General features: G+C 51.8%; 1 protein-coding gene across 1 annotated transcript in view; it reads right to left on the bottom strand.

Annotated features, from left to right (window-relative positions):
* Positions 1-21,829, bottom strand: part of BBS2 (Bardet-Biedl syndrome 2) — a 119,708-nt gene that overhangs the window by 46,196 nt on the left and 51,683 nt on the right. Inside the window, exons 8-11 of the mRNA XM_075326843.1 lie at positions 19,639-19,725; positions 4,705-4,840; positions 4,390-4,529; positions 4,175-4,322 (exon numbers count right to left, since the gene is read on the bottom strand). Of these exons, the coding sequence (XP_075182958.1) occupies positions 4,175-4,322; positions 4,390-4,529; positions 4,705-4,840; positions 19,639-19,725 (511 nt within the window). The remainder of the gene's footprint in view (positions 1-4,174; positions 4,323-4,389; positions 4,530-4,704; positions 4,841-19,638; positions 19,726-21,829) is intronic.

The raw sequence follows: 21,829 nt of genomic DNA, 5'->3' as shown, positions 1-21,829 counted from the left end.
TATGCCACCGCTGTGGAATTGTCCGACTGAATTCGGTTCTGCTTGCCCTCCAGCCACTGCTGGAACGCTTTCTGGGCAAGATACACTGCCCGTATTTCCAGAACGTTGATCTGAAGCGAGGACTCTTGCTGGGTCCACGTACCCTGAGCCCTGTGGTGGAGAAAAAACCGCTCCCCACCCTGACAGACTCGCGTCCGTCTTGACTACTTCCCAGGATGGGGGTAGGAAGGATTTCCCCTTCGATAATGAAGTGGGAAGAAGCCACCACCGAAGGGAAGCTTTGGTCGCCTGAGAGAGGGAGACGGTCCTGTCGAGGGACGTCGGCTTCCTGTCCCATTTACGTAGGATGTCCCATTGAAGGGGACGCAGGTGAAACTGCGCGAAAGGGACTGCCTCCATTGCTGCCACCATCTTCCACAGGAAGTGCATGAGGCGCCTCAAGGGGTGTGACTGGCCTTGAAGGAGAGATTGTACCCCTTTCTGTAGTGACTACTGCTTGATTAGCGGAAGCTTCACTATCGCTGAGAGGGTATGAAACTCCATGCCAAGATATGTCAGCGATTAGGCCGGTGTCAGATTTGACTTTGGAAAATTGATGATCCACCCGAAACCCTGGAGAGTCTCCAGGGAAGCGTCGAGGCTGTGTTGGCATGCCTCTTGAGAGGGTGTCTTGATCAGCATCCAAGTACGGGATCACCGAGTGACCCTGCGAGTGTAGGAGCGCTACTACAGTAGCCATAACCTTGGTAAAAACCCGTGGGGCTGTTGCCAGGCCGAACGGCAGTGCCACGAATTGCAGGTGTACGTTTCCTATGGCGAAGCGCAAGAAGCGCTGGTGCTCTGGAGCAATCGGTACGTGGAGATAAGCATCTTTGATATCGATCGATGCAAGGAAATCTCCTTGGGACATTGAGGCGATGACGGAGCGGAGGGATTCCATTCTGAACCGTCTGGTTTTTACATGTTTGTTGAGCAGTTTCAGGTCCAGGACCGGGCGGAAAGACCCGTCCTCCTTTGGGACCACAAACAAGTTGGAGTAAAAACCGTGGCTCAGTTTGCTGAAGAGGAACCGGGATCACCACTCCTTCTGCCTTCAGAGTGCGCAGCGCCTGCAGAAAAGCCTCGGCTCGCTAGGGAGGCGGGGATGACCTGAAGAATCGAGTCGGGGGACGAGAGGTGAACTCTATCTTGTAACCGTGAGACAGAATGTCTCTCACCCAGCGGTCTTTTATTTGTGGCAGCCAGGTGTCGCAAAAGCGGGAGAGCCTGCCACCGACCGAGGATGCTACTAGAGGAGGTCGAAAGTCATGAGGAAGCCGCTTTGTTAGCGGCGCCTCCGGTGGCCTTTTAAGGACGTGACTTAGACCGCCATGCATCAGAGTTCCTTTGTTCTTTCTGAGACCTTTTGGACGAGGAGAATTGGGACCTGCCCGCGCCCTGAAAGGACCGAAACCTCGACTGCCCTCTCCTCTGTTGGGGTATGTTCTGTTTGGGCTGGGGTAAGGATGTATCCTTTCCCTTGGATTGATTGATGATTTCATCCAGACGCTCGCCAAACAGCCTGTCGCCAGAAATTGGCAAACTGGTTAAGCGCTTTGTTAGAAGCAGAATCTGCCTTCCATTCCCGTAGCCACAAGGCCCTGCGGAGTACCACCGAATTGGCGGCCGCGACCGCCGTACGGCTCGCAGAGTCCAGGACAGCAATAATAGCGTAAGACGCAATTGCCGAGGTCTGGGTGGTAATGGATGCCACTTGTGGCGCGGCCGCGCATGTGGCTGCTTCAATTTGCGCTTGACCTGCTGAGATAGCTTGTAGCGCCCATACGGCTGCGAATGCTGGGGCAAAAGAAGCTCCGATAGCTTCATAGATGGATTTCAACCAGAGCTCCATCTGCCTGTCAGTGGCATCTTTGAGCGAGGCCCTCTCTTCCACTGCAATTATGGATCTAGCCGCCAGTCTGGAGATTGGAGGATCCACTTTGGGACACTGAGTCCAAAATTTAACCACGTCAGGGGGAAAAAGATAACGTGTATCCTTAAGGCGCTTAGAAAAAAACGCTTATCTGGACAAGCATGATGATTCTGGACTGCTTCTCTGAAATCAGAGTGGTCTAGAAACATACTCGGTGTATGAGAAGCTGACTCCTCCGCCGGAGGAGCTGAGGGAGAAATATCCAGCATTTGATCGATGGACGCAATAAGAACGTTCACTATGGCGTCCCCGTCTGGAGTATTAAGATTGAGAGCGCCCTCAGGATCAGAATCCTGATCAGTTGTCTCCGCATCATCAACCAGAGATTCCCCCCGCTGAGACCCTGAACAATATGATGTCGAGGGAAATTCTAAGCGAGCCCGCTTAGTCGGTCTGGGGCTGGGGTCTAAGTCAGAACCCTCAGCCTGGGATGTATGAGATACCCCAGGAGGACATTGTTGGTCCAACTGAGGGGGGCCAGGGAACAATGATTCAACAGAGTCCCTTTGCTGAGATACCGGCCTGGACTGCAAGGCTTCTAGTATCTTAGCCATAGTCTCAGAGAGTTTCGCAAACTCCGTCCCCATCACTAGGACAGTGTCAACAGGTGGCTCCCCCTGGGCCCCTCTTAGCAGAGGCCCTGGCTGAAGAAGTGTCACAGGGGTCGAACATTGCACACAATGAGGGTCAATGGGACCTGCCGGCAGCTGGGTCGTACAAGCGGCGCAGGCAGCATAATAAGCCTGTGTTTTGGCACCCCTGCCTAGCCAGAATGAACTGTGCTCATACAGTGTGAAATATATACTATAAACAAATAATGTATCAATACACTACAGCACCATGGGGCTAGCACCACATGTGCTGCTTACCATCCGCCTAAAAGCGGTTATGAGGCCACCAGAGACCGTGTCTGGGTCTCCCAGACTTTGTCCCCCTCTGCAGCGTCGGAGGAGCTGACAGGAATGGCTGCGGCGTCCTGACGAGAGGAGGGAGCCGTGGGCGTGGCCGAGGTGCTCACACTGTGCACAGTGAGGGGGGTGGAGTATGGAAATCATGCTCCAGCCCTCAGTGCTGCTCATTCCGTGCAGCGTCCCGCCCTTCCCCCTGCCTGTCAGGGCTGAGGGCGGGAGAAAGGGAAACTAGGCCGCAAGCAAGCCGGGGACTCGAGTATAAGCGTGGCCGCCGTAAAAGCGCGGCACACGCCGAAGTCCCCGGCGAACTACAAGTCCCAGCCGCGCCGCAGTTTCCCATGGCAGCGGCGGTTAGTGCGGTAGCCCCTACATATAAACACACTCAGCGACGCTGAGTGTGTAATGGCACAGTTGAACCCGGTCAGCGCCGCGGTCCCCGGTGCACTAGCACACCCAGCAAAGCTGAGGTGTTGCCGTGCGCGGTCCCCACAGGGATACAGAGTACCTTCACGTAGCAGGGCCATGTCCCTGAAGGATACCCGGCTCCTATCCAGCAGGCTCCACAGGAGTTGTGGATGAAGCACGGTCTCAGTGCCTGGAGACCGATAGGATCCCACTTCGCCCAGAGCCCTGAGGGGGATGGGGAAGGAAAACAGCATGTGGGCTCCAGCCTCCGTACCCGCAATGGATACCTCAACCTTAACAACACCGCCGACAAGAGTGGGGTGAGAAGGGAGCATGCTGGGGGCCCTATATGGGCCCACTTTTCTTCCAACCGACATAGTCAGCAGCTGCTGCTGACTAATCTGTGGAGCTGTGCTGTGCGTGTCTGACCTCCTTCGCACAAAGCAGAAAACTGAGGAGCCCGTGGGAGCACGGGGGGTGTATAGGCAGAAGGGGAGGGGCTTAACACTTTTGAGTGTAATACTTTGTGCGGCCTCCGGAGGCATAGCCTATACACCCAATTGTCTGGGTCTCCCAATAGAGCGACAAAGAAATATAATATTGGGTGCAGTCCATCTGCTGGGCCCCCCCATGATCATGAAAACAGGGGTGCCATGTAAATGTAGGGGTGGGTGCATGTGTTACCACAGCTCCGTGTATTTGGAGCAGTAGTGTGCACATGTGACCATCCAATTCCCATGGGGAACCCAGGCCCCCTGTTCTTGTCGTCGGTGGGCGAGAGTTTGAAAATGTCATCTAGTGTAAAGTAAGAGAGTTTTGCATGGGAGCCCATATCCTTTATTTTAAACAATTAGTACTCCGCCATTACACAGGAGCCCGTCCTCACCATTAGATGTAGAAATGCTGAGCTCCACATGTGCAGACTGGTTGTCCGAGCCCAGATTCACAGACAGCGCCGTCTGCAGCTGCGTATTCGCGGGGATCACCCCCATCTGCCCGTCAGGCTCGCTGACTTGAAGCTTTAATTCTGCCTGCTGCAAAGAACAATCACCCGTCAGCGGAGTCCATTACTCACAGCGACATGTACAAGGTGTGACGGACCTTGGAGTTCTCCTGATAGTTCTTGAGCTCCAGCAGCAAGTTCTGCTTCTTCTGACTGAGCTCTCGGACAAGTTCCTGCTCCACGCTTGTGTCCATCAGACTCCCCGCCGTCTCCTGGCTGGAAGGAAGGTAGCCTCTCACTGCGGGCAAAGACAAAAACTACCAAATGTCCGGGCATGGATGGAACTTGGCCACCAGAATGAATGGGGATCTCCTAACTCAAACTCAACAGCCAAATATGAGGCTCTTAGTTCGGGTCGGGAGACGGCGGGTCAGGCACACGTGCGGCCATGTTTTCTCAGGATATACGCTCACCTTCTCCGTCTATAGAGCAGCAGATGAGCTGGGCTTTTCCATCCATGCGGTAATCCCCTTCTACTATTCCAGCAATAGACGATGAGAAGTTGTCCTTAAAGATCACCTCTCCGGTGCGGTCGCTGCGGGCGTCCACCTAAATAACAGCCCCGAATTAAACAATCATTTACAGCGACTAAAACAATGGAAGAGATATCACCAACATATACTGTAATCCCGCAAAAACCCAGGGAGGGGGATTTATCAATACTCTCCCATAAACCTGCTGTATCTGAAGAAGGGAATTTTGTTTACTTACCGTAAATTCCTTTTCTTCTAGCTCCAATTGGGAGACCCAGACAATTGGGTGTATAGCTATTGCCTCTGGAGGCCACACAAAGTATTACACTTAAAAGTGTAAGGCCCCTCCCCTTCTGGCTATACACCCCCAGTGGGATCACTGGCTCACCAGTTTTAGTGCCAAAGCAAGAAGGAGGAAAGCCAATAACTGGTTTAAAGACCAATTCAATCCGAGGAAACATCGGAGAACTGAACCATACCACATGAACAACATGTGTACCCGAAAAAACAGAAAAACCCCGAGAAAACAGGGCGGGTGCTGGGTCTCCCAATTGGAGCTAGAAGAAAAGGAATTTACGGTAAGTAAACAAAATTCCCTTCTTCTTTGTCGCTCCATTGGGAGACCCAGACAATTGGGATGTCCAAAAGCAATCCCTGGGTGGGTAAAAGAATACCTCATGATAGGGCCGTCAAACGGCCCTCTCCTACAGGTGGCCAACCGCCGCCTGAATGACTTATCTACCTAGGCTGGCGTCTGCCGAAGCGTAGGTATGCATCTGATAATGCTTGGTAAAAGTAAGTAGACTCGACCAGGTGGGTGCCTGACACACCTGCTGAGCCGTAGCCTGGTGCCGTAATGCCCAGGATGCACCCACGGCTCTGGTAGAATGGGCCTTCGGCCTTGAGAGAACCAGAAGCCCAGTAGAACTGTAGGTTTCAAGAATTGGTTCCTCGAGCCCCCGAGCAAGGGTGGATCTGGAAGCTTGCGACTGTTTACGCCGACCAGCGACAAGGACAAAGAGTGCATCCGGGTGGCGCAGGAGCGCCATGCGGGAAGTAGAACCTGAGTGCTCTCACCAGAACCAACAGATGCAAATCTTTCTGAAATTGATGGACTGGACGAGGACACAAAGAAGGTGAGGTGATATCCTGATTGATATGAAAATGGGATACCACCTTAGGGAGAAATTCCGGAACCGGACGCAGAACTACCCTGTCCTGGTGAAGGACCAGGAAGGGAGTTTGTATGAGAGCGTTGCTAGCTCGGAAACTCTCCTAAGAGACGAGACCGTTACTAGAAGGCCACTTCCCGTGAAAAACGGGAAGGGAGACATCCTTCAAAGGCTCGAAAGGCGGCATCTGGAGAGCAATTAGAACCTTGTTCAGATCTCAGGGCTCTAACGGCCGCTTGTACGGAGTGCTGAGAAGACAAACTCCCCGTAGGAACGTGCGTACCTGAGGAAGTCGTCGTTTCTGAAAAAATACAGATAGCGCTGAGACTTGTCCCTAAAGGGAACTGAGCGACAACCCATTTTCCTACCTAGATTGCAGGAAGGAAGGAAACATAGACGATGCAACCGGCCAGGGAGAAACACCCTGCGCCGAGCACCGAGATAAGAACATCTTCCACGTCCTGTGGTCAATCTTGGCGGACGTTGGTATGCTAGCCTGTCTCATGGTGGCAACCACGTCCTGAGGTAATCCTGACGACACTAGGTTCCAGGACTCAATGCCACACCATCCGGTTGAGGGCCGTAGAATTCAAATGGAAGAATGGCCCTTGAGACAGCCAGTCTGATTGGTCTGGTAGTGCCCCCGGTTAGCCTACCGTGAGGCACCACAGAACCGAGTACCACAACATCCTCGGCCAATTTGTAGCGACGAGGATGGCGCGGCCGCAGTCGGTCTTGATCTAGCGCAGTACTCTGGGCAACAATGCCAGAGGTGGCACCTAAGGTAGCTGGAACTGCGACCAATGCTGAACTAAGGCGTTTGCCGCCAGAGCTCGATGATTGTGAAACCGTGCCATGAAGCTGGCACATTGTTGTTGTGCCGTGACGCCATTAGATCGACGTCCGGCCTCTGTCAGCGGCGCCAGATCTCCTGAAACCCGTCCGGGTGAGGAGACCATACTCTTTCGGCCACACCTCAGCGACTTAGGAAGTCAGCTTCCTAGTTTCCACACTTGGGATGTGAATTGTGGATATGGTGGATGCCGTGTCTTCCACCCACATCAGAACCTGCCGGACTTCCTGGAAGGCTTGCCGGTTGCGCGTTCTTCCTTGGTGGTTGATGTATGCCACCGCTGTGGAGCTGTCCGACTGAAGTCGGATATGCTTGCTTTCCAGACGCTGTTGGAAGGATTGTAGGGCAAGATACACTGCTCTGTGTTCAAGAACATTGATCTGAAGAGTGGACTCTTGCTGAGTCCACGTACCCTGAGCGCTGTAGTGGAGAAAAACTGCTCCCCACCCTGATAGACTCGCGTCTGTCGTAACTATCGCCCAGGACGGGGATAGGAAGGACCTTCTTTTTGACCAAGAGGTGAGAAGAAGCCACCACCGTAGAGATTCCTTGGCCGCCTGAGAAAGAACGACGACTCTGTTGAGGGACGTCGACTCCTCGTCCCATTGGCGGAGAATGTCCCATTGTAGTGGACGCAGTAAAACTGCGCGAAAGGAACTGCCTCCATTGCTACCATCTTACGTAGGAAGTGCATGAGGCGTCTCAATGTGTGCGACTGGTTCTTAAAGAAGAGCTTGCAGCCCGTAGTGAATGCTGTTTGTCTAGCGGCAGCTTCACTATCGCTGAGAGAGTAAGAAACTCTATGCCTAGATATGTTATCGATAGGGTCGGGGTCGGATCTGACTTTAAAAAGTTGATGATCCACCCAAAACTCTAGAGAGTCTCCAGCGCAACGTTCGGGCAGTGTTGGCATGTTTCCTAAGAGAGTGCCTTGACAAGTAGATCGTCTAAATACGGGACCACAGAGTGACCCTGAGAGTGCAGGACTGTGACTACTGCTGCCCTGACCTTGGCGAAGACCAGTTGGACTGTCGCTAGCCGGAAGGTAGAGCTACGAACAGAGGGTGTTCGTCTCCTATAACGAAGCGTAGAAACGCTAGTGCTCTGGATCAATCGGCACGTGTGGATAAGCATCCTTGATGCCTAATGATGCTAGGAAATATCCTTGGGACCTTGAGGCGATGACATGGCGGAGGGATTCCATCCGGAACCGCCTGGTGTCCACGAGCTTGCTGAGCATTTTTAGATCCAGAACGGGACGGAACGGCCCGTTGTTATAGGTACCGCAAAGAATTTGGGGTAAAAACCGTGACCTTGTTCCTGAAGAGGAACGGGGGTCATCACTCTTTCTGCCTATAGAGTGCACCCTGTTTGCAGAAGAGCAGCGGCCCGGCCGGGAGGTGGAGAAATTCTGAAGAATCGAGTTGGAGGACGAGAAGTGAGCTCTATCCTGTACCCGTGAGACCGAATGTCTCACACTCAATGGTCATTGACCTATGGCAGCTAAATATCGCCAAGGCGGGAGAGCCTGCTACCGACCGAGGCCGCAAGTCATGAGGAAGCCGCCTTGGAAGCGGGTTTTCAGACTGTCGCTTTTTTGGGCGAGACTGAGCCCGCTAAGAATCTTAGCTCCTCTGATCCTTTTGAGTCCACCTTGGACGAGGAAAAATGGGACCTGCCCGAGCCTCGAAAAGGCCGAAAACCCCGACTGCCTCTTGCTCTGTTGGGGTTTGTTGTGTCCGGGCTGAGGAAAGGATGAATCCTTACCCCTGGACTGTTTGATGGTTACATCCAACGCTCACCAAACAGTCGGTCAGCAGAAAAAGGCAACTGGTTAGGCAACCTTTTTTGGAAGCAGAATCTGCCTTCCATTCACTTAACGAGCAGACCAGGCTCTGCTTAAAAACACGGAGTAGCGGAGGCTACCGCCGCACGGTTCGCAGAGTCCAGGACAACCTGAATCGCGTAAGAAACAAATGCAGACATTTGAGAGGTTAAGGATGCCACCTGCGGCACAGATGTACGTGTAACCGTGTCAATCTGTGTAAGACAAGCTGAAATAGCTTGGAGTGCCCCAAGGAAGAGAATGCCGGAGCCAACGGTGCGCCGACAGCCTCATAGATGGCTTTCGACCAGAGATCCATCTGTCTGTCAGTGGCATCTTTGAGTTTGCAGTTCCATCTCCCACTGCAACTATGGATCTAGCTACAAGCCTGGAGATTGGAGGATGCCGCTCGGGACATTGGGTCCAGTTCTTGACCAAGTCAGGGGACAGGGATAACGTGTATCCTAAGCCGTTTGGAGAAGCGCATATCTGGATAAGCGTGGTGTTCCTGGACTGCCTCTCTGAAGGCAGAGTGGTCCAGAAAAATACGTGAAGCTGACTCCTCCACTGGAGGAGCTGTGAGAAATAACCCACATTCTATAGATGGACGCTATAAGATTATTTACTATGGCGTCACAATCAGGTGTATCCAGATTGAGAGCGGTCTCAGGATCAGAATCCTGAGCCGCTACTTCCGCCTCATTACACAGCGAGTCCTTCTGTTAGGACCCTGATGAAACCGAGGCCGCTCATAGCGAGCCCACTTAGGCTGTCTGGGACTGACGTCCGTGCAGAGCCGTGACTCTGGGATGCGTGTGACATTCCCGGAGCTGTTAGTTATTCACACTGAGGGGGGCCATGGATCAATGATTCAACAGTGCCCATATTGTGAGAGACATGTCCGGACTGCTAGGCTTCTAGTATCATAGCCATAGTCTCAGAAAAACTGTCAGTAAATACTGCAGACACCGTCCTCATCCCCTGGCCATTAGTGCATACAATGGGAGTCTATGTACCTGCCGGCCGTATAGCCGTACATGCTGTACCAGCTGTATAGAAAAACATGTGGTTCTGCACCTTTGTTTTACACAGAGAATATGCTGATAACTCCTCCGCATAATCCAGGAGGGTATATACAACGTGCGACCAAACAGTGCAATGTATATAGTACAAGCATATCTATAAGTGCACTTATGCACTAGTGGGGTTAGCACCACAGGTGCTGCTTAACGCCTGTTACAGCGATTGTGTGACTATCAGAATGCCAGGGTCTTCCACACTTGTCTCTGTTCGTACAGAAACTGACACTAATGGCTGCCGGCGTCCTTGTAGAGAAGGAAGCCGTGGGCGTGCCTGAGAAAGTGCGGGAATCCGGATTCACAGTGCACACAGTGAGAGGGGTGGAGTATGCAAAACATACTCCAGCTCTCAGCTCTGCTCTATGCAGCGTCACGCCCCTACCCTGACTGTCAGGGCTGTGGGCGGTAACGAAGGGAGACTAGGCCCAGAAGCCGGGGACTCGAGTTAACAGCGCGGCCGCCGTAAAAGCGCGGGCCGCGCTGAAGTCCCCGGCGCACCACAAGTGTCAGCCGCGCCGCAGTTCCAGCGGCCAGCGCGACCGATTCATAGAAGTGGCCAGCGTCCCGCCCCTCTCCTGACTGGCAGGTCTGGGGGCGGGAACGAACGGAAGCAGGCCGCAAAAGCCGGGGACTCTAGTTATCAGCGCGGCCGCCGTAAAAGCGCGGGCCGCGCTGAAGTCCCCGGCGCACCACAAGTGCCAGCCGCGCCGCTGCCAGCGGCCGGCGCGACCGATTCCTGGAAGTGGCCAGCGTCCCGCCCCTCTCCTGACTGGCAGGTCTGGGGGCGGGAACGAACGGAAGCAGGCCGCAAAAGCCGGGGACTCTAGTTATCAGCGCGGCCGCCGTAAAAGCGCAGGCCGCGCTGAAGTCCCCGGCGCACTACAAGTGCCAGCCGCGCCGCAGTCCCAGCGGCCGGCGCGACCAATTCCCATAAGTGAGCCTGCTTCAGCAAAGCTGAATGAGGCCATGGCACAGGCGCCGCAGCGCTGATGTCCCCCGGCGCACTACAACACCCAGCATGCTGCGGTGTGAGCGCCAAATGCACGGGGACACAGAGTACCTTGAGGAAGCAGGGCCATGTCCCTGATGTACTCCGCTCCATCCAGCATCTTCTCCAGGGGCTGTAGATGGAGCACGGTCTCAGTGCCTGGAGACCGGTAAATCCCACTTCACCCAGAGCCCTGTAAAAAGGGATGGGGAAGGAATCAGCATGTGGGCTCCTGCCGCCGTACCCGCAATGGGTACCTCAACCTTACAAACACCTCCGACATACAGTGGGGTGAGAAGGGAGCATGCTGGGGACACTATATGTGTCCTCTTTTCTTCCATCCGACATAGTCAGCAGCTGCTGCTGACTAAAAAGTGGAGCTATGCGTGGATGTGTTGCCTCCTTCGCACAAAGCACAAAACTGGTGAGCCAGTGATCCCACTGGGGGTGTATAGCCAGAAGGGGAGGGGCCTTACACTTTTAAGTGTAATACTTTGTGTGGCCTCCAGAGGCAATAGCTATACACCCAATTGTCTGGGTCTCCCAATGGAGCGACAAAGAAATTTAAGTTTTGGCGCTAGACGCTTTTCCGACTCTGATATTTTGCCGCCATTTGTAAATCTGCCACAATGTAAAACTCCTGATAACCAACACTTTGTTGTAGGCACTGTTTAACCCCTCCTCAGGATGTACATAGCTCCGTTTAACCATTTGGATGCCACTGACATTCTCTTTGACAGCGGCATTTAAATTGCTCGAGCCCAAAATTGTGGGGTGCCGATGAGTTCCAGAGCGCCCAACTTTGTCTTGCTATAAAGACCAGCCAAACAAACAAAAAAATAGGCAACAATCAATGTAGGGGCAGAGACCTTGACTCCTGTAATGTCTCACTAAGGGTACCGTCTCACTAAACGACGTACCAACAATTCCAACCTCGATATGACCTGGTCAGGATCGCTGCTGCGTCACTACATGGTCGCTGGTGAGCTGTCAATCAGGCAGATTTCACCAGCGACCAGTGACCAGCCACCTGCGACGCGTGGAAGCGATGCTGCGCTTGGTAACTAAGGTAAATATCGGGTAACCATGCAAAGCGCTTCGCTTGGTTACCCGATATTTACCTTGGTTACCAAGCGCACACCGCTTAGCGCTGGCTCCCTGCACTCGTAGCCAGAGTACATATCGGGTTACTAAGCAGAGCGCTTTGCTTATTTACCCGATGTGTAGTCTGGCTATGTGTGCAGGGAGCAGGGAGCCGGCACTGGCAGCCTGAGAGCGGCGTACACTAGTAACCAAGGTAAATATCGGGTAACCAAGCAAAGCGCTTTGCTTGGTGACCCGATGTGTACCTTGGTTACCAGCATCCGCAGATACCAGAAGTCGGCTCCCTGCACATTCAGTTGTTGCTCTCTCGCTGTCAAACACAGCGATGTGTACTTCACAGCAGGAGAGCAACGTCCAAAAAATGAACCAGAGCAGTGTGTAACGAGCAGCGATCTCACAGCGGGGGCCAGATCGCTGCTTAGTGTCACACATAGCGAGATCACTAATGAGGTCACTGCTGCGTCACAAAAACCGTCACTCAGCAGTGATCTCGCTATGTGAGAAGTACCCCTTACTTGACTGCTTGCTGTAGTTTTGATAGAATCACTGTTTTATCAGCAGCAGATTATCACTACAGGGTTAATAATCTTGCTGTCCAGTAGTTCTCAATACTCATAAACTCTGTATAACCTAGCCCCTTATCACTGATTGGCAGCTTTTTTTCTACACTGTGCATAGGCAGAAATCTGCCAATCTGTAGTGGAGGCAGAGTTATGCAGAGCTCAGCAATAACAGAACTGGAAGATCTGCAGCAGAGAAAATTGGGATTTTATCAAATATCAAATGCAGCAAGCAGCACAGTAAGTGACACCGCTGGAATCAGGGTTTCTGTCCCTACATCATGCTGTCCTCAGATGGGGAAGCATTTGGTGACAAATTCCCTTTAGTAACTCTGGTCCACGTTATGTATGCCACTTTTTGGCCCATTTTGAGACAGTACAGGGTTCTACACGGCTCATCATCCTGAGCTCTACTAGAGAAAGAAGGGAATTTTGTTTACTTACCGTAAATTCCTTTTCTTCTAGCTCCAATTGGGAGACCCAGACAATTGGGTGTATAGCTACTGCCTCCGGAGGCCGCACAAAGTATTACACTCAAAAGTGTAAGGCCCCTCCCCTTCTGGCTATACACCCCCAGTGGGATCACTGGCTCACCAGTTTAGTGCAAAAGCAAGAAGGAGGAAAGCCAATAACTGGTTTAAAGACCAATTCAATCCGAAGAAACATCGGAGAACTGCAACCATTCACATGAACAACATGTGTACCGAAAAAAACCCTAAGAAAACAGGGCGGGTGCTGGGTCTCCCAATTGGAGCTAGAAGAAAAGGAATTTACGGTAAGTAAACAAAATTCCCTTCTTCTTTGTCGCTCCATTGGGAGACCCAGACAATTGGGACGTCCAAAAGCAGTCCCTGGGTGGGTAAAAGAATACCTCGTGGTAGGGCCGTCAAACAGCCCTTTCGTACAGGTGGGCAACCGCCGCCTGAAGGACTTGTCTACCTAGGCTGGCGTCTGCCGAAGCGTAGGTATGCACCTGATAATGCTTGGTAAAAGTGTGCAGACTCGACCAGGTAGGTGCCTGGCACACCTGCTGAGCCGTAGCCTGGTGCCGTAATGCCCAGGAAACACCCACGGCTCTGGTAGAATGGGCATTCAGCCCTGAGGGAACCGGGAGCCTAGCAGAACGGTAGGTTTCAAGAATTGGTTCCTTGATCCACCGAGTCAGGGTGGATTTGGAAGCTTGCGACCCTTTACGCTGACCAGCGACAAGGACAAAGGGTCCATCCGGGCGGCACAGGAGCGCCGTGCGGGAATGTAGATCCTGAGTGCTCTCACCAGATCCAACAGATGCAAATCCTTTTCAAATTGATGGACTGGATGAGGACACAAAGAAGGTAAGGTGATATCTTGATTGAGATGAAAGTGGGATACCACCTTAGGGAGAAAGTCCGGAATCGGACGCCGAACCCCCTTGTCCTGGTAAAGACCAGGAATGGAGATTTGCATGACAGCGCTGCTAGCTCGGACACTCTCTGAAGAGACGTGACCGCTACTAGAAAGGCCACTTTCTGTGAAAGACGGAAAAGGGAAACAACTTTCAAAGGCTCGAAAGGCGGCTTCAAGAGAGTCATTAGAACCTTGTTCAGACTCCAGAGCTCTAACGGCCGCTTGTACGGAGTGATGAGAAGACAAACTCCCTGCAGGAACGTGCGTACCTGCGGAAGTCGGCTAGGCGTTTCTGAAAAAATACAGATAGCGCTGACACTTGTCCATTAAGGGAGCTGAGCGACCAACCATTTTCCAACCGAGATTGTAGGAAGGAAGGAAAAATAGGCGATGCAAATGGCCAGGGAGAAACTCCTTGAGCAGAGCACCAAGATAAGAATATCTTCCACGAGCTGTGGTAGATCTTGGCGGACGTTGGCTTCTTGGCCTGCGTCATGGTGACAACCACTCCTGAGATAATCCTGAAGACGCTAGGATCCAGGACTCAATGGCTACACCGTCATGTTCAGGGCCGCAGAGTTCAGATGGAAAAAAGGGCCCTTGAAACAGCAAGTCTGGTCGGTCTGGTAGTGCCCACGGTTGGCCTACCGTGAGGTACCACAGATCCGGGAACCCCGACCTCCTCGGCCAATCTGGAGCGACGAGGATGGCGCGGCGACAGTCGGACTTGATCTTGCGCAGCACTCTGGACAACAATGCCAGAGGTGGGACACATAAGGTAGCCGGGACTGCGACCAATGTTGAACTGAGGCGTCCGCCGCCAGAGCTCGATGATCGTGAGACTGTGCTATGAAGCCGGGACAATGTTGTTGTGCCGTGACGCCATTATGTCGACGTCCGGCATCCCGCAGCGGCGACAGATCTCCTGAAACCCGTCCGGGTGAAGAAATCATTCCCCTGCGTCCATACCCTGGCGACTGAGGAAGTCTGCTTCCTAGTTTACCACGCCTGGGATGTGAACTGCGGATATGGTGGATGCCGTGTCTTCCACCCACGTCAGAATCCGCCGGCTTCCTGGAAGGCTTGCCGGCTGCGTCTTCTTCCGTGGTGGTTGATGTATGCCACCGCTGTGGAGATATCCGACTGAATTCGGATGTGCTTGCTTTTCAGCCACTGCTGGAAGGCTTGTAGGACAAGATACACTGCTCTGATTTCCAGAACATTGATCTGAAGGGTGGACTCTTGCTGAATCCACGTACCTTGAGCCCTGTGGTAGAGAAAAACTGCTCTCCACTCTGATAGACTCGTGCCTGTCGTAACTACCGCCCAGGATGGGGGTAGTAAGGACCTTTTTTCTGACCCTGAGGTGGGAAGAAGCCACCACCGTAGAGATTCTTTGGCCGCCTGAGAAAGGGAGACGTCTCTGTCGATGGGCGTCGACCTCCCGTCTCATTGGCGGAGAATGTCCCATTGTAGTGGACGCAGATGAAACTGCTCGAAAGGGACTGCCGCCATTGCTACCATCTTACGTGAGAAGTGCATGCGGCGTCTCAATGTGTGCGACTGATCCTAAGGAGAGATTGCAGCCTTGTCTGTAGTGAACGCTGTTTGTCTAGCGGAAGCTTCACTATCGCTGAGAGAGTATGAAACTCCATGCCTAGATATGTTAGTGATTGGCCCGGGGTCGGATCTGACTTTGAAAAGTTGATGATCCACCCGAACTCTGGAGAGTCTCCAGCGCAACGTTCGGCTGTGTTGGCATGTTCCTTAAGAGGGTGCCTTGACAAGTAGATCTCCCAAATACGGGATCACAGAGTGACCTTGAGATTGCAGGACTGGTACTACTGCTGCCATGACCTTAGCGAAGACCCGTGGGGCTATCGCCAGCCGGAAGGCAGAGTTACGAACTGAAGGTGTTCGCGTCCTATAACAAAGCGTAGAAACGCTGGAGCTCTGGATCAATCGGCACGTGGGGATAAGCATCCTTGACGTGTATCGATGTTAGGAAATTTCCTTGAAACATTGAGGCGATGACGGAGCGGGGGGATTACATCCGGAACCGCCTGGTGTTCACGAGCTGGTTGAGCCGTGTTAGATCCAGAACGGGACGAAAATACTCGTCCTTTCTTGGCACCGCAAATAATTCGGAGTAAAAACCGTGACCTTGTTCCTGAAGAGGAACGGGGGTCACCACTCGTTGTGCCTTTAGAGTGCCCACTGCCTGCAGAAGAGCATCGGCTCGGTCGGGAGGTGGAGAAGTTCTGAAGAATTGAGTTGGAGGACGAGAACTGAACTCTATCCTGTACCCGTGAGACAGAATGTCTCTCACCCAACGGTCTTTGACCTGTGACAGCTAAATGTCGCCAAGGCGGGAGAGCCTGCTACCGACCGAGGATGCGGAGAGAGGAGGCCGCAAGTCATGAGGAAGCCTCTTGGAAGCGGGTTTTCAGGCTGTCTTTTTTGGGCGTGACTGAGCCCGCCAAGAAACTGAGCTCCTCTGATCCTTTTGAATCCTCTTTGGACGAGGAGAAATGGGACCTGCCCGAGCCTTGAAAGACCGAAAACCCCGACTGTCCCTTGGTATGTTGGGATTTGTTTTGTCTGGGCTGAGGCAAGGAAGAATCCTTACTCTTGAACTGTTTAATGATTACATCTCACGCACACTAAACAGTCGGTCAGCAGAACAAGGCACACTGGTTAAGCCCTTTTTTGGAAGCAGAATCTGCCTTCCATTCAGTTAACACCCAGGCCCTGCGTAAAAACCACGGAGTTAGCGGACGCCACTGCCGTACGGGTCGTAGAGTCTAGGACAGCATTAATCGCATAAGACGCAAATGCAGACATTTGAGCGGTTAAGGATGACACTTGCGGAACAGATGTACGTGTGACCGTGTCCATCTGTGTAAGACAAGCTGAAGTAGCTTGGAGTGCCTATACGGCTGCTGGAGCTAACAGCGCGCCGATAGCCTCATAGATGGATTTCGACCAGAGATCCCTCTGTCTGTCAGTGGCATCTTTAAGTGCAGCCCCATCTTCCACTGCAACTATGGATCTAGCTGCGAGCTGGAGATTGGAGGATGCCCCTTGGGACACTGGGTCCAGCCATTGCCCACGTCAGGGGGTAGGGATAACGTGTATCCTCAGCCGTTTGGAGAAGCGCTTAACTGGATAAGCGTGGTGTTCCTGGACTGCCTGTGTAAAGTCAGGGTGGTCAAGGAAAGTATTTAATTTACGCTTGGGATACGTGAATGGAATTTCTCCTGCTATGTAGCTGACTCTTCCACTGGAGGAGCTGGGGGAGAAATAACTAACATTCTATTGATGGACGCTATGAGATTATTGACTATGGCGTCACCATCAGGTGTATCCAGATTGAGATCGGTCTCAGGATTAGATCTTGAGCAGCTATCTCCGCCACATCACACAGAGAGTCCGCTTGCTGGGACCCTGACTAGTGTGATGAAGTCGATGGCCGCTCATAGTGAGCCTCTCAGACTATCTGGGACTGTCGTCCGTGTCAGAGCCGTCACTCTGGGAAGCACATGACCCCTCGGAGCTCAAAGCTGTTCCCACTGAGGGGGACCATGGATAATGAATGAACAGTGGCCATGGATTTGAGAGACTTGTCTGGACTGCAAGGCTTCTAGTATCATAGCCATAGTCTCAGAAGATCTGTCAGTAAATACTGCAGGCTCCGTCCCCATGTCCTGGACGGTTAGCAGAGACTCCGTAGTATACAATGGGGGTCTATGTACACTGCCGGCCATATAGCCATACATGCTGTACCGGCTGCATAGAAAACATGTGCTTCTGCACCTCTGTTTTACACAGACAATATGCTGTTATGTCCTCCGCACAATCAAGGAGGGTATATACAAAAATGCAGCTAAACAGTGCAATGCATAGTGAATAAGCATATATGTATATGTGCACTTCGGCACTAGTGGAGTCAGCCCCACAGGTGCTGCTTAACGCCTGGTCACAGCGGTTGTGTGACTATCCGAATCCCTGCCAGGGATTCCCAAACTTGTCTCTTCTGTCGCTACAGAAAACACTGACAAGAATGGCTGCCGGCGTCCTGTGCAGAGGAAGAAGCCGTGGGCGTGCCTGAGAAAATGCGGGAATCCGGCTTCACAGTGTACACAGTGAGAGGGGTGGAGTATGCAAAGCATACTCCAGCTCTCAGCGCTGCCGGATTCACCGTGCATCCAGTGAGAGGGGTGGAGTATGCAAAGCATACTCCAGCTCTCAGCGCTGCCGTGCTGTGCAGCGTTACGCCCCTACCCTGACTGGCAGGTCTGTGGGCGGAAACGAAGTGAGACTAGGCCGCGCAAGCCGGGGGCTCGAGTGATAAGCGCGGCCGGCATATAAGCCTTGGTCGGCGCGGAAGTCCCCGGCGCACCACAAGTCCCAGCCGCGCCCGAAATAAAAATGGCAGCGGCGGTTAGCGCGGTAGTCCCCTAATACACTAACACACCCAGCAAGCTGTAGTGTGCGATGGCACTAGTGCGGGCAGCGCCGCCGTCCCTGGCGCACTAACACACCCAGCAATGCTGCCGTGTGTCCGTGCGCGGTCCCCACAGGGACACAGAGTACCTCAACGTAGCAGGGCCATGTCCCTGAGGATACTCCGCTCCATGTCCAGCAGATTCCCAGGAGCTGTGGATGGAGCACGGCCTCAGTGCCTGGAGACCGATATGATCCCACTTCACCCAGAGCCCTGAGGGGATGGGGAAGGAAAGCAGCATGTGGGCTCCAGCCTCCGTACCCACAATGGGTACCTCAACCTTACAAACACCGCCGACAAAAAGTGGGGTGAGAAGGGAGCATGCTGGGGGCCCTAGTATGGGTCCTCTTTTCTTCCATCCGACATAGTCAGCAGCTGCTGCTGACTAAACAGTGGAGCTATGCGTGGATGTCTGACCTCCTTCGCACAAAGCACAAAACTGGTGAGCCAGTGATCCACGGGGGGGTGTATAGGCAGAAGGGGAGGGGCCTTACACTTTTGAGTGTAATACTTTGTGTGGCCTCCGGAGGCAGTAGCTATACACCCAATCGTCTGGGTCTCCCAATGGAGCGACAAAGAAAGTGTGATTCTATCATAAGTGCTGCACCCAGTAACCTGAGAGACACATCACTGGAAACAGAGTCTCTGCCCCTACAACATGCTGCTGTCAGATTATGTAGCAAAAACTGTTGACAGATTCTCTTTAATTAAATTAGGACTTGTCCATGGAAAGTCATCCTTTCACCACCATGATTTTCTTTGGCCATGCTTTTAGCTTCTCAACTGAAAAATAGATATGCTAATTTAAAGCAATCTGTCACCAAGTTTTTGCTATGTAATCTGAGAGCAGCATGATGTAGAGATAGACACCCTGATTCCAGGGATGTGTCACTTACTGGTCTGCTTGCTGCAGTTTCCATACAATCCCTGTTTTCTCTGCTGTAGATGTAGCAGTGGTTAGAATACTGGGTCCTGTATAAACTCGCCAACACCTATGATTGGCTGCTTCCTGTATACATTGGCAGCAAGCTGCCAATCAGTCATGGGGGAGGGGTTACACAGAATAGCTACCTAATCTGGCAGTGATCATTTTTTGCTAATAAAACACTGATTGTATTGAAACTACAGCGTAATAAGTGACACATCGCTGGAATCAGGATATGCTGCTCTCAGATTAAATAGTAAAACCTGCTGACAGATTTCCTTTACGTTTTGTGCTGATTAGCTTGATCTAGTAAGGGTATGCACACACAGTGCGTTTTTATCTAGTTTTTTTTATGCATTTTTCAGTGCAGTTTTGTCATAAAATTGCATGCAAATCCTTAGGTCAGCAAAGTCAATGAGAATCCTGAAGATTTTTGCACGTGTGTGACTTCACCTATAGAAAATAAGACCCTTACCTTGCCATTGGACCACCCTGTGATCAGCTCACAAACCCCATCAGAGTTAAGGTCGAAGGCGTGAATACTCATTGCAAGGTTTTTGGACTGTGAATAGAACGATATGGACATTATGGTGATCAAGAAGCAAAGCAGATACATGACGTCTTGTGTGTGCTCACGTCTATATCCCAATATTCTAATTCAGATCCTTTACCAATCTGCTAAAGGGGTGATACAATGTTACCCAGGGGCTTGGATTCTGTGAAATAACAAACTCCCATACTTCCTCCTGTCGCCACCTGTGGATCTGTGGTCTACTCCTTCCTAGGAACTGACCAACATCCGAGAAAAGTCCAATGAGAAAATATTGAAGTCACCGGACCGCTGCAGCCAATCACACACCACAGCGCTCCTATGATGGGTGATTTTTTTGCTGGTGCAGATCAGTAGTGCATCCGCTGCTGGATCCGCAGAAGTGGCAATAGGTGAGTAGGAGATGGGAGAATAGGAGAGTTTGTTCACTTAAAGCATCCAAACTATGGGGGGGTAAGACTGTATTAAAGGGAACCTGTCAGGTGCAATATGTACCAGAACCACGAGCAGTTCTGGGTGCATATTGCTAATCCCTGCCTGACTGTCCCTGTATACACTAGTATAGATAAAGAGATCTTTAGAAAAAGTATTTCTAAAGATCCTTTATGATATGCTAATGAGGCCAGGGACTAGTCACAAGGGTGTTAGTTCCCCCCCTAGTCCGCCCTCTTAGCATGTTAGCACGTCCACAGGGTCGTGCTAACATGCTACTCAATACCCATTGCTCAAGGTCATCGGCAATGACGCGTGTACCTGTGTCCGTTGTCACCACTTCAGACGCCAGGTTTAGGGTCAGTGAGCATGATCAGATCAGAAGTCTCGGCACTTCCAGTCATGCGCACTATGAAGTCAGGTGTACATGTCCAGACTTCAGAGAGGTCTAGTGCGCATGACCGGAAGTACCGGGACTTGTGATCATGCGCACTGTGCCTAAAAACGGCATCTGAAGCAGTGACAACGGACACAGGGACGCGCGTCACCGCTGATGATGCTGGGTATTGAATAGCATGTTAGTACACCCCTGTGGGTATGCTAACATGCTAAAAGGGCAGAATAGTCAAGGGATATAACGCCCTTGTGACTAGTCCCTGCGCTCATTAGCATATCATACAGTGCCTTGCGAAAGTATTCGTCCCCCTTGAATTTTTCAACCTTTTCCCACATTTCAGGCTTCAAACATAAAGATAAAACCTTTAATGTTCTGGTGAAGAATCAACAACAAGTGGGACACAATTGTGAAGATGAATGATATTTATGCTTATTTTAAGCATTTTTAAAAAATAATAAACTGAAAATTGGGGCGTGCAATATTATTCATCCCCTTTAAGTTAATACTTTGTAGCGCCACCTTTTGCTGCGGTTACAGCTGCAGGCGCTTGGGGGATGTGTCTATCAGTTTTACACATGGAGAGGCTGAAATTCTCGCCCATTCTTCCTTTGTAAACAGCTGGAGCTGAGTGAGGTTGGATGGAGGCGTTTGTGAGCAGCAGTTTTCAGCTCTTTCCACAGATTCTCAATTGGATTCAGGTCTGGACTGTGACTTGGCCATTCTAACACCTGGATACGTTTATTTGTGAACCATTCCATTGTAGATTTTGCTTTATATTGGGGATCATTGTCTTGTTGGAAGACAAATCTCCGTCCTAGTCTCAGGTCTTTTGCAGACTCCAACAGGTTTTCCTCAAGAATGGTCCTGTATTTGGCTCCCTCCATCTTCCCATCAATTTTAACCATCTTCCCTGACCCTGCTGAAGAAAAGCAGGCCCAAACCATGATGCTGCCACCACCATGTTTGATAGTGGGGATGGTGTGTTCAGGGTGATGAGCTGTGTTGCTTTTACGCCAAACATATCGTTTTGCATTGTGCCCAAATAGTTCAATTTTGGTTTCATCTGACCAGAGCACCTTCCTCCACATGTTTGGTGTCTCCCAGGCAGCTTGTGGCAAACTGTAAAGAACACTTTTTATGGATATCTTTGAGAAATGGCTTTCTTGTTGCCACTCTTCCATAAAGGCCAGATTTGTGCAGTGCACGACTGATTGTTGTCCTATGGACAGACTCTCCCACCTCCGCTGTAGATCTCTTTAGTTCATCCAGAGTGATCATGGGCCTCTT

Source organism: Anomaloglossus baeobatrachus, chromosome 10 (assembly GCF_048569485.1).
Source record: "Anomaloglossus baeobatrachus isolate aAnoBae1 chromosome 10, aAnoBae1.hap1, whole genome shotgun sequence".
Lineage (NCBI taxonomy): Eukaryota > Metazoa > Chordata > Amphibia > Anura > Aromobatidae > Anomaloglossus > Anomaloglossus baeobatrachus.
The sequence above is the reverse complement of the archived record's forward strand: the minus strand, read 5'-3'. Positions and strand labels throughout refer to the sequence as shown.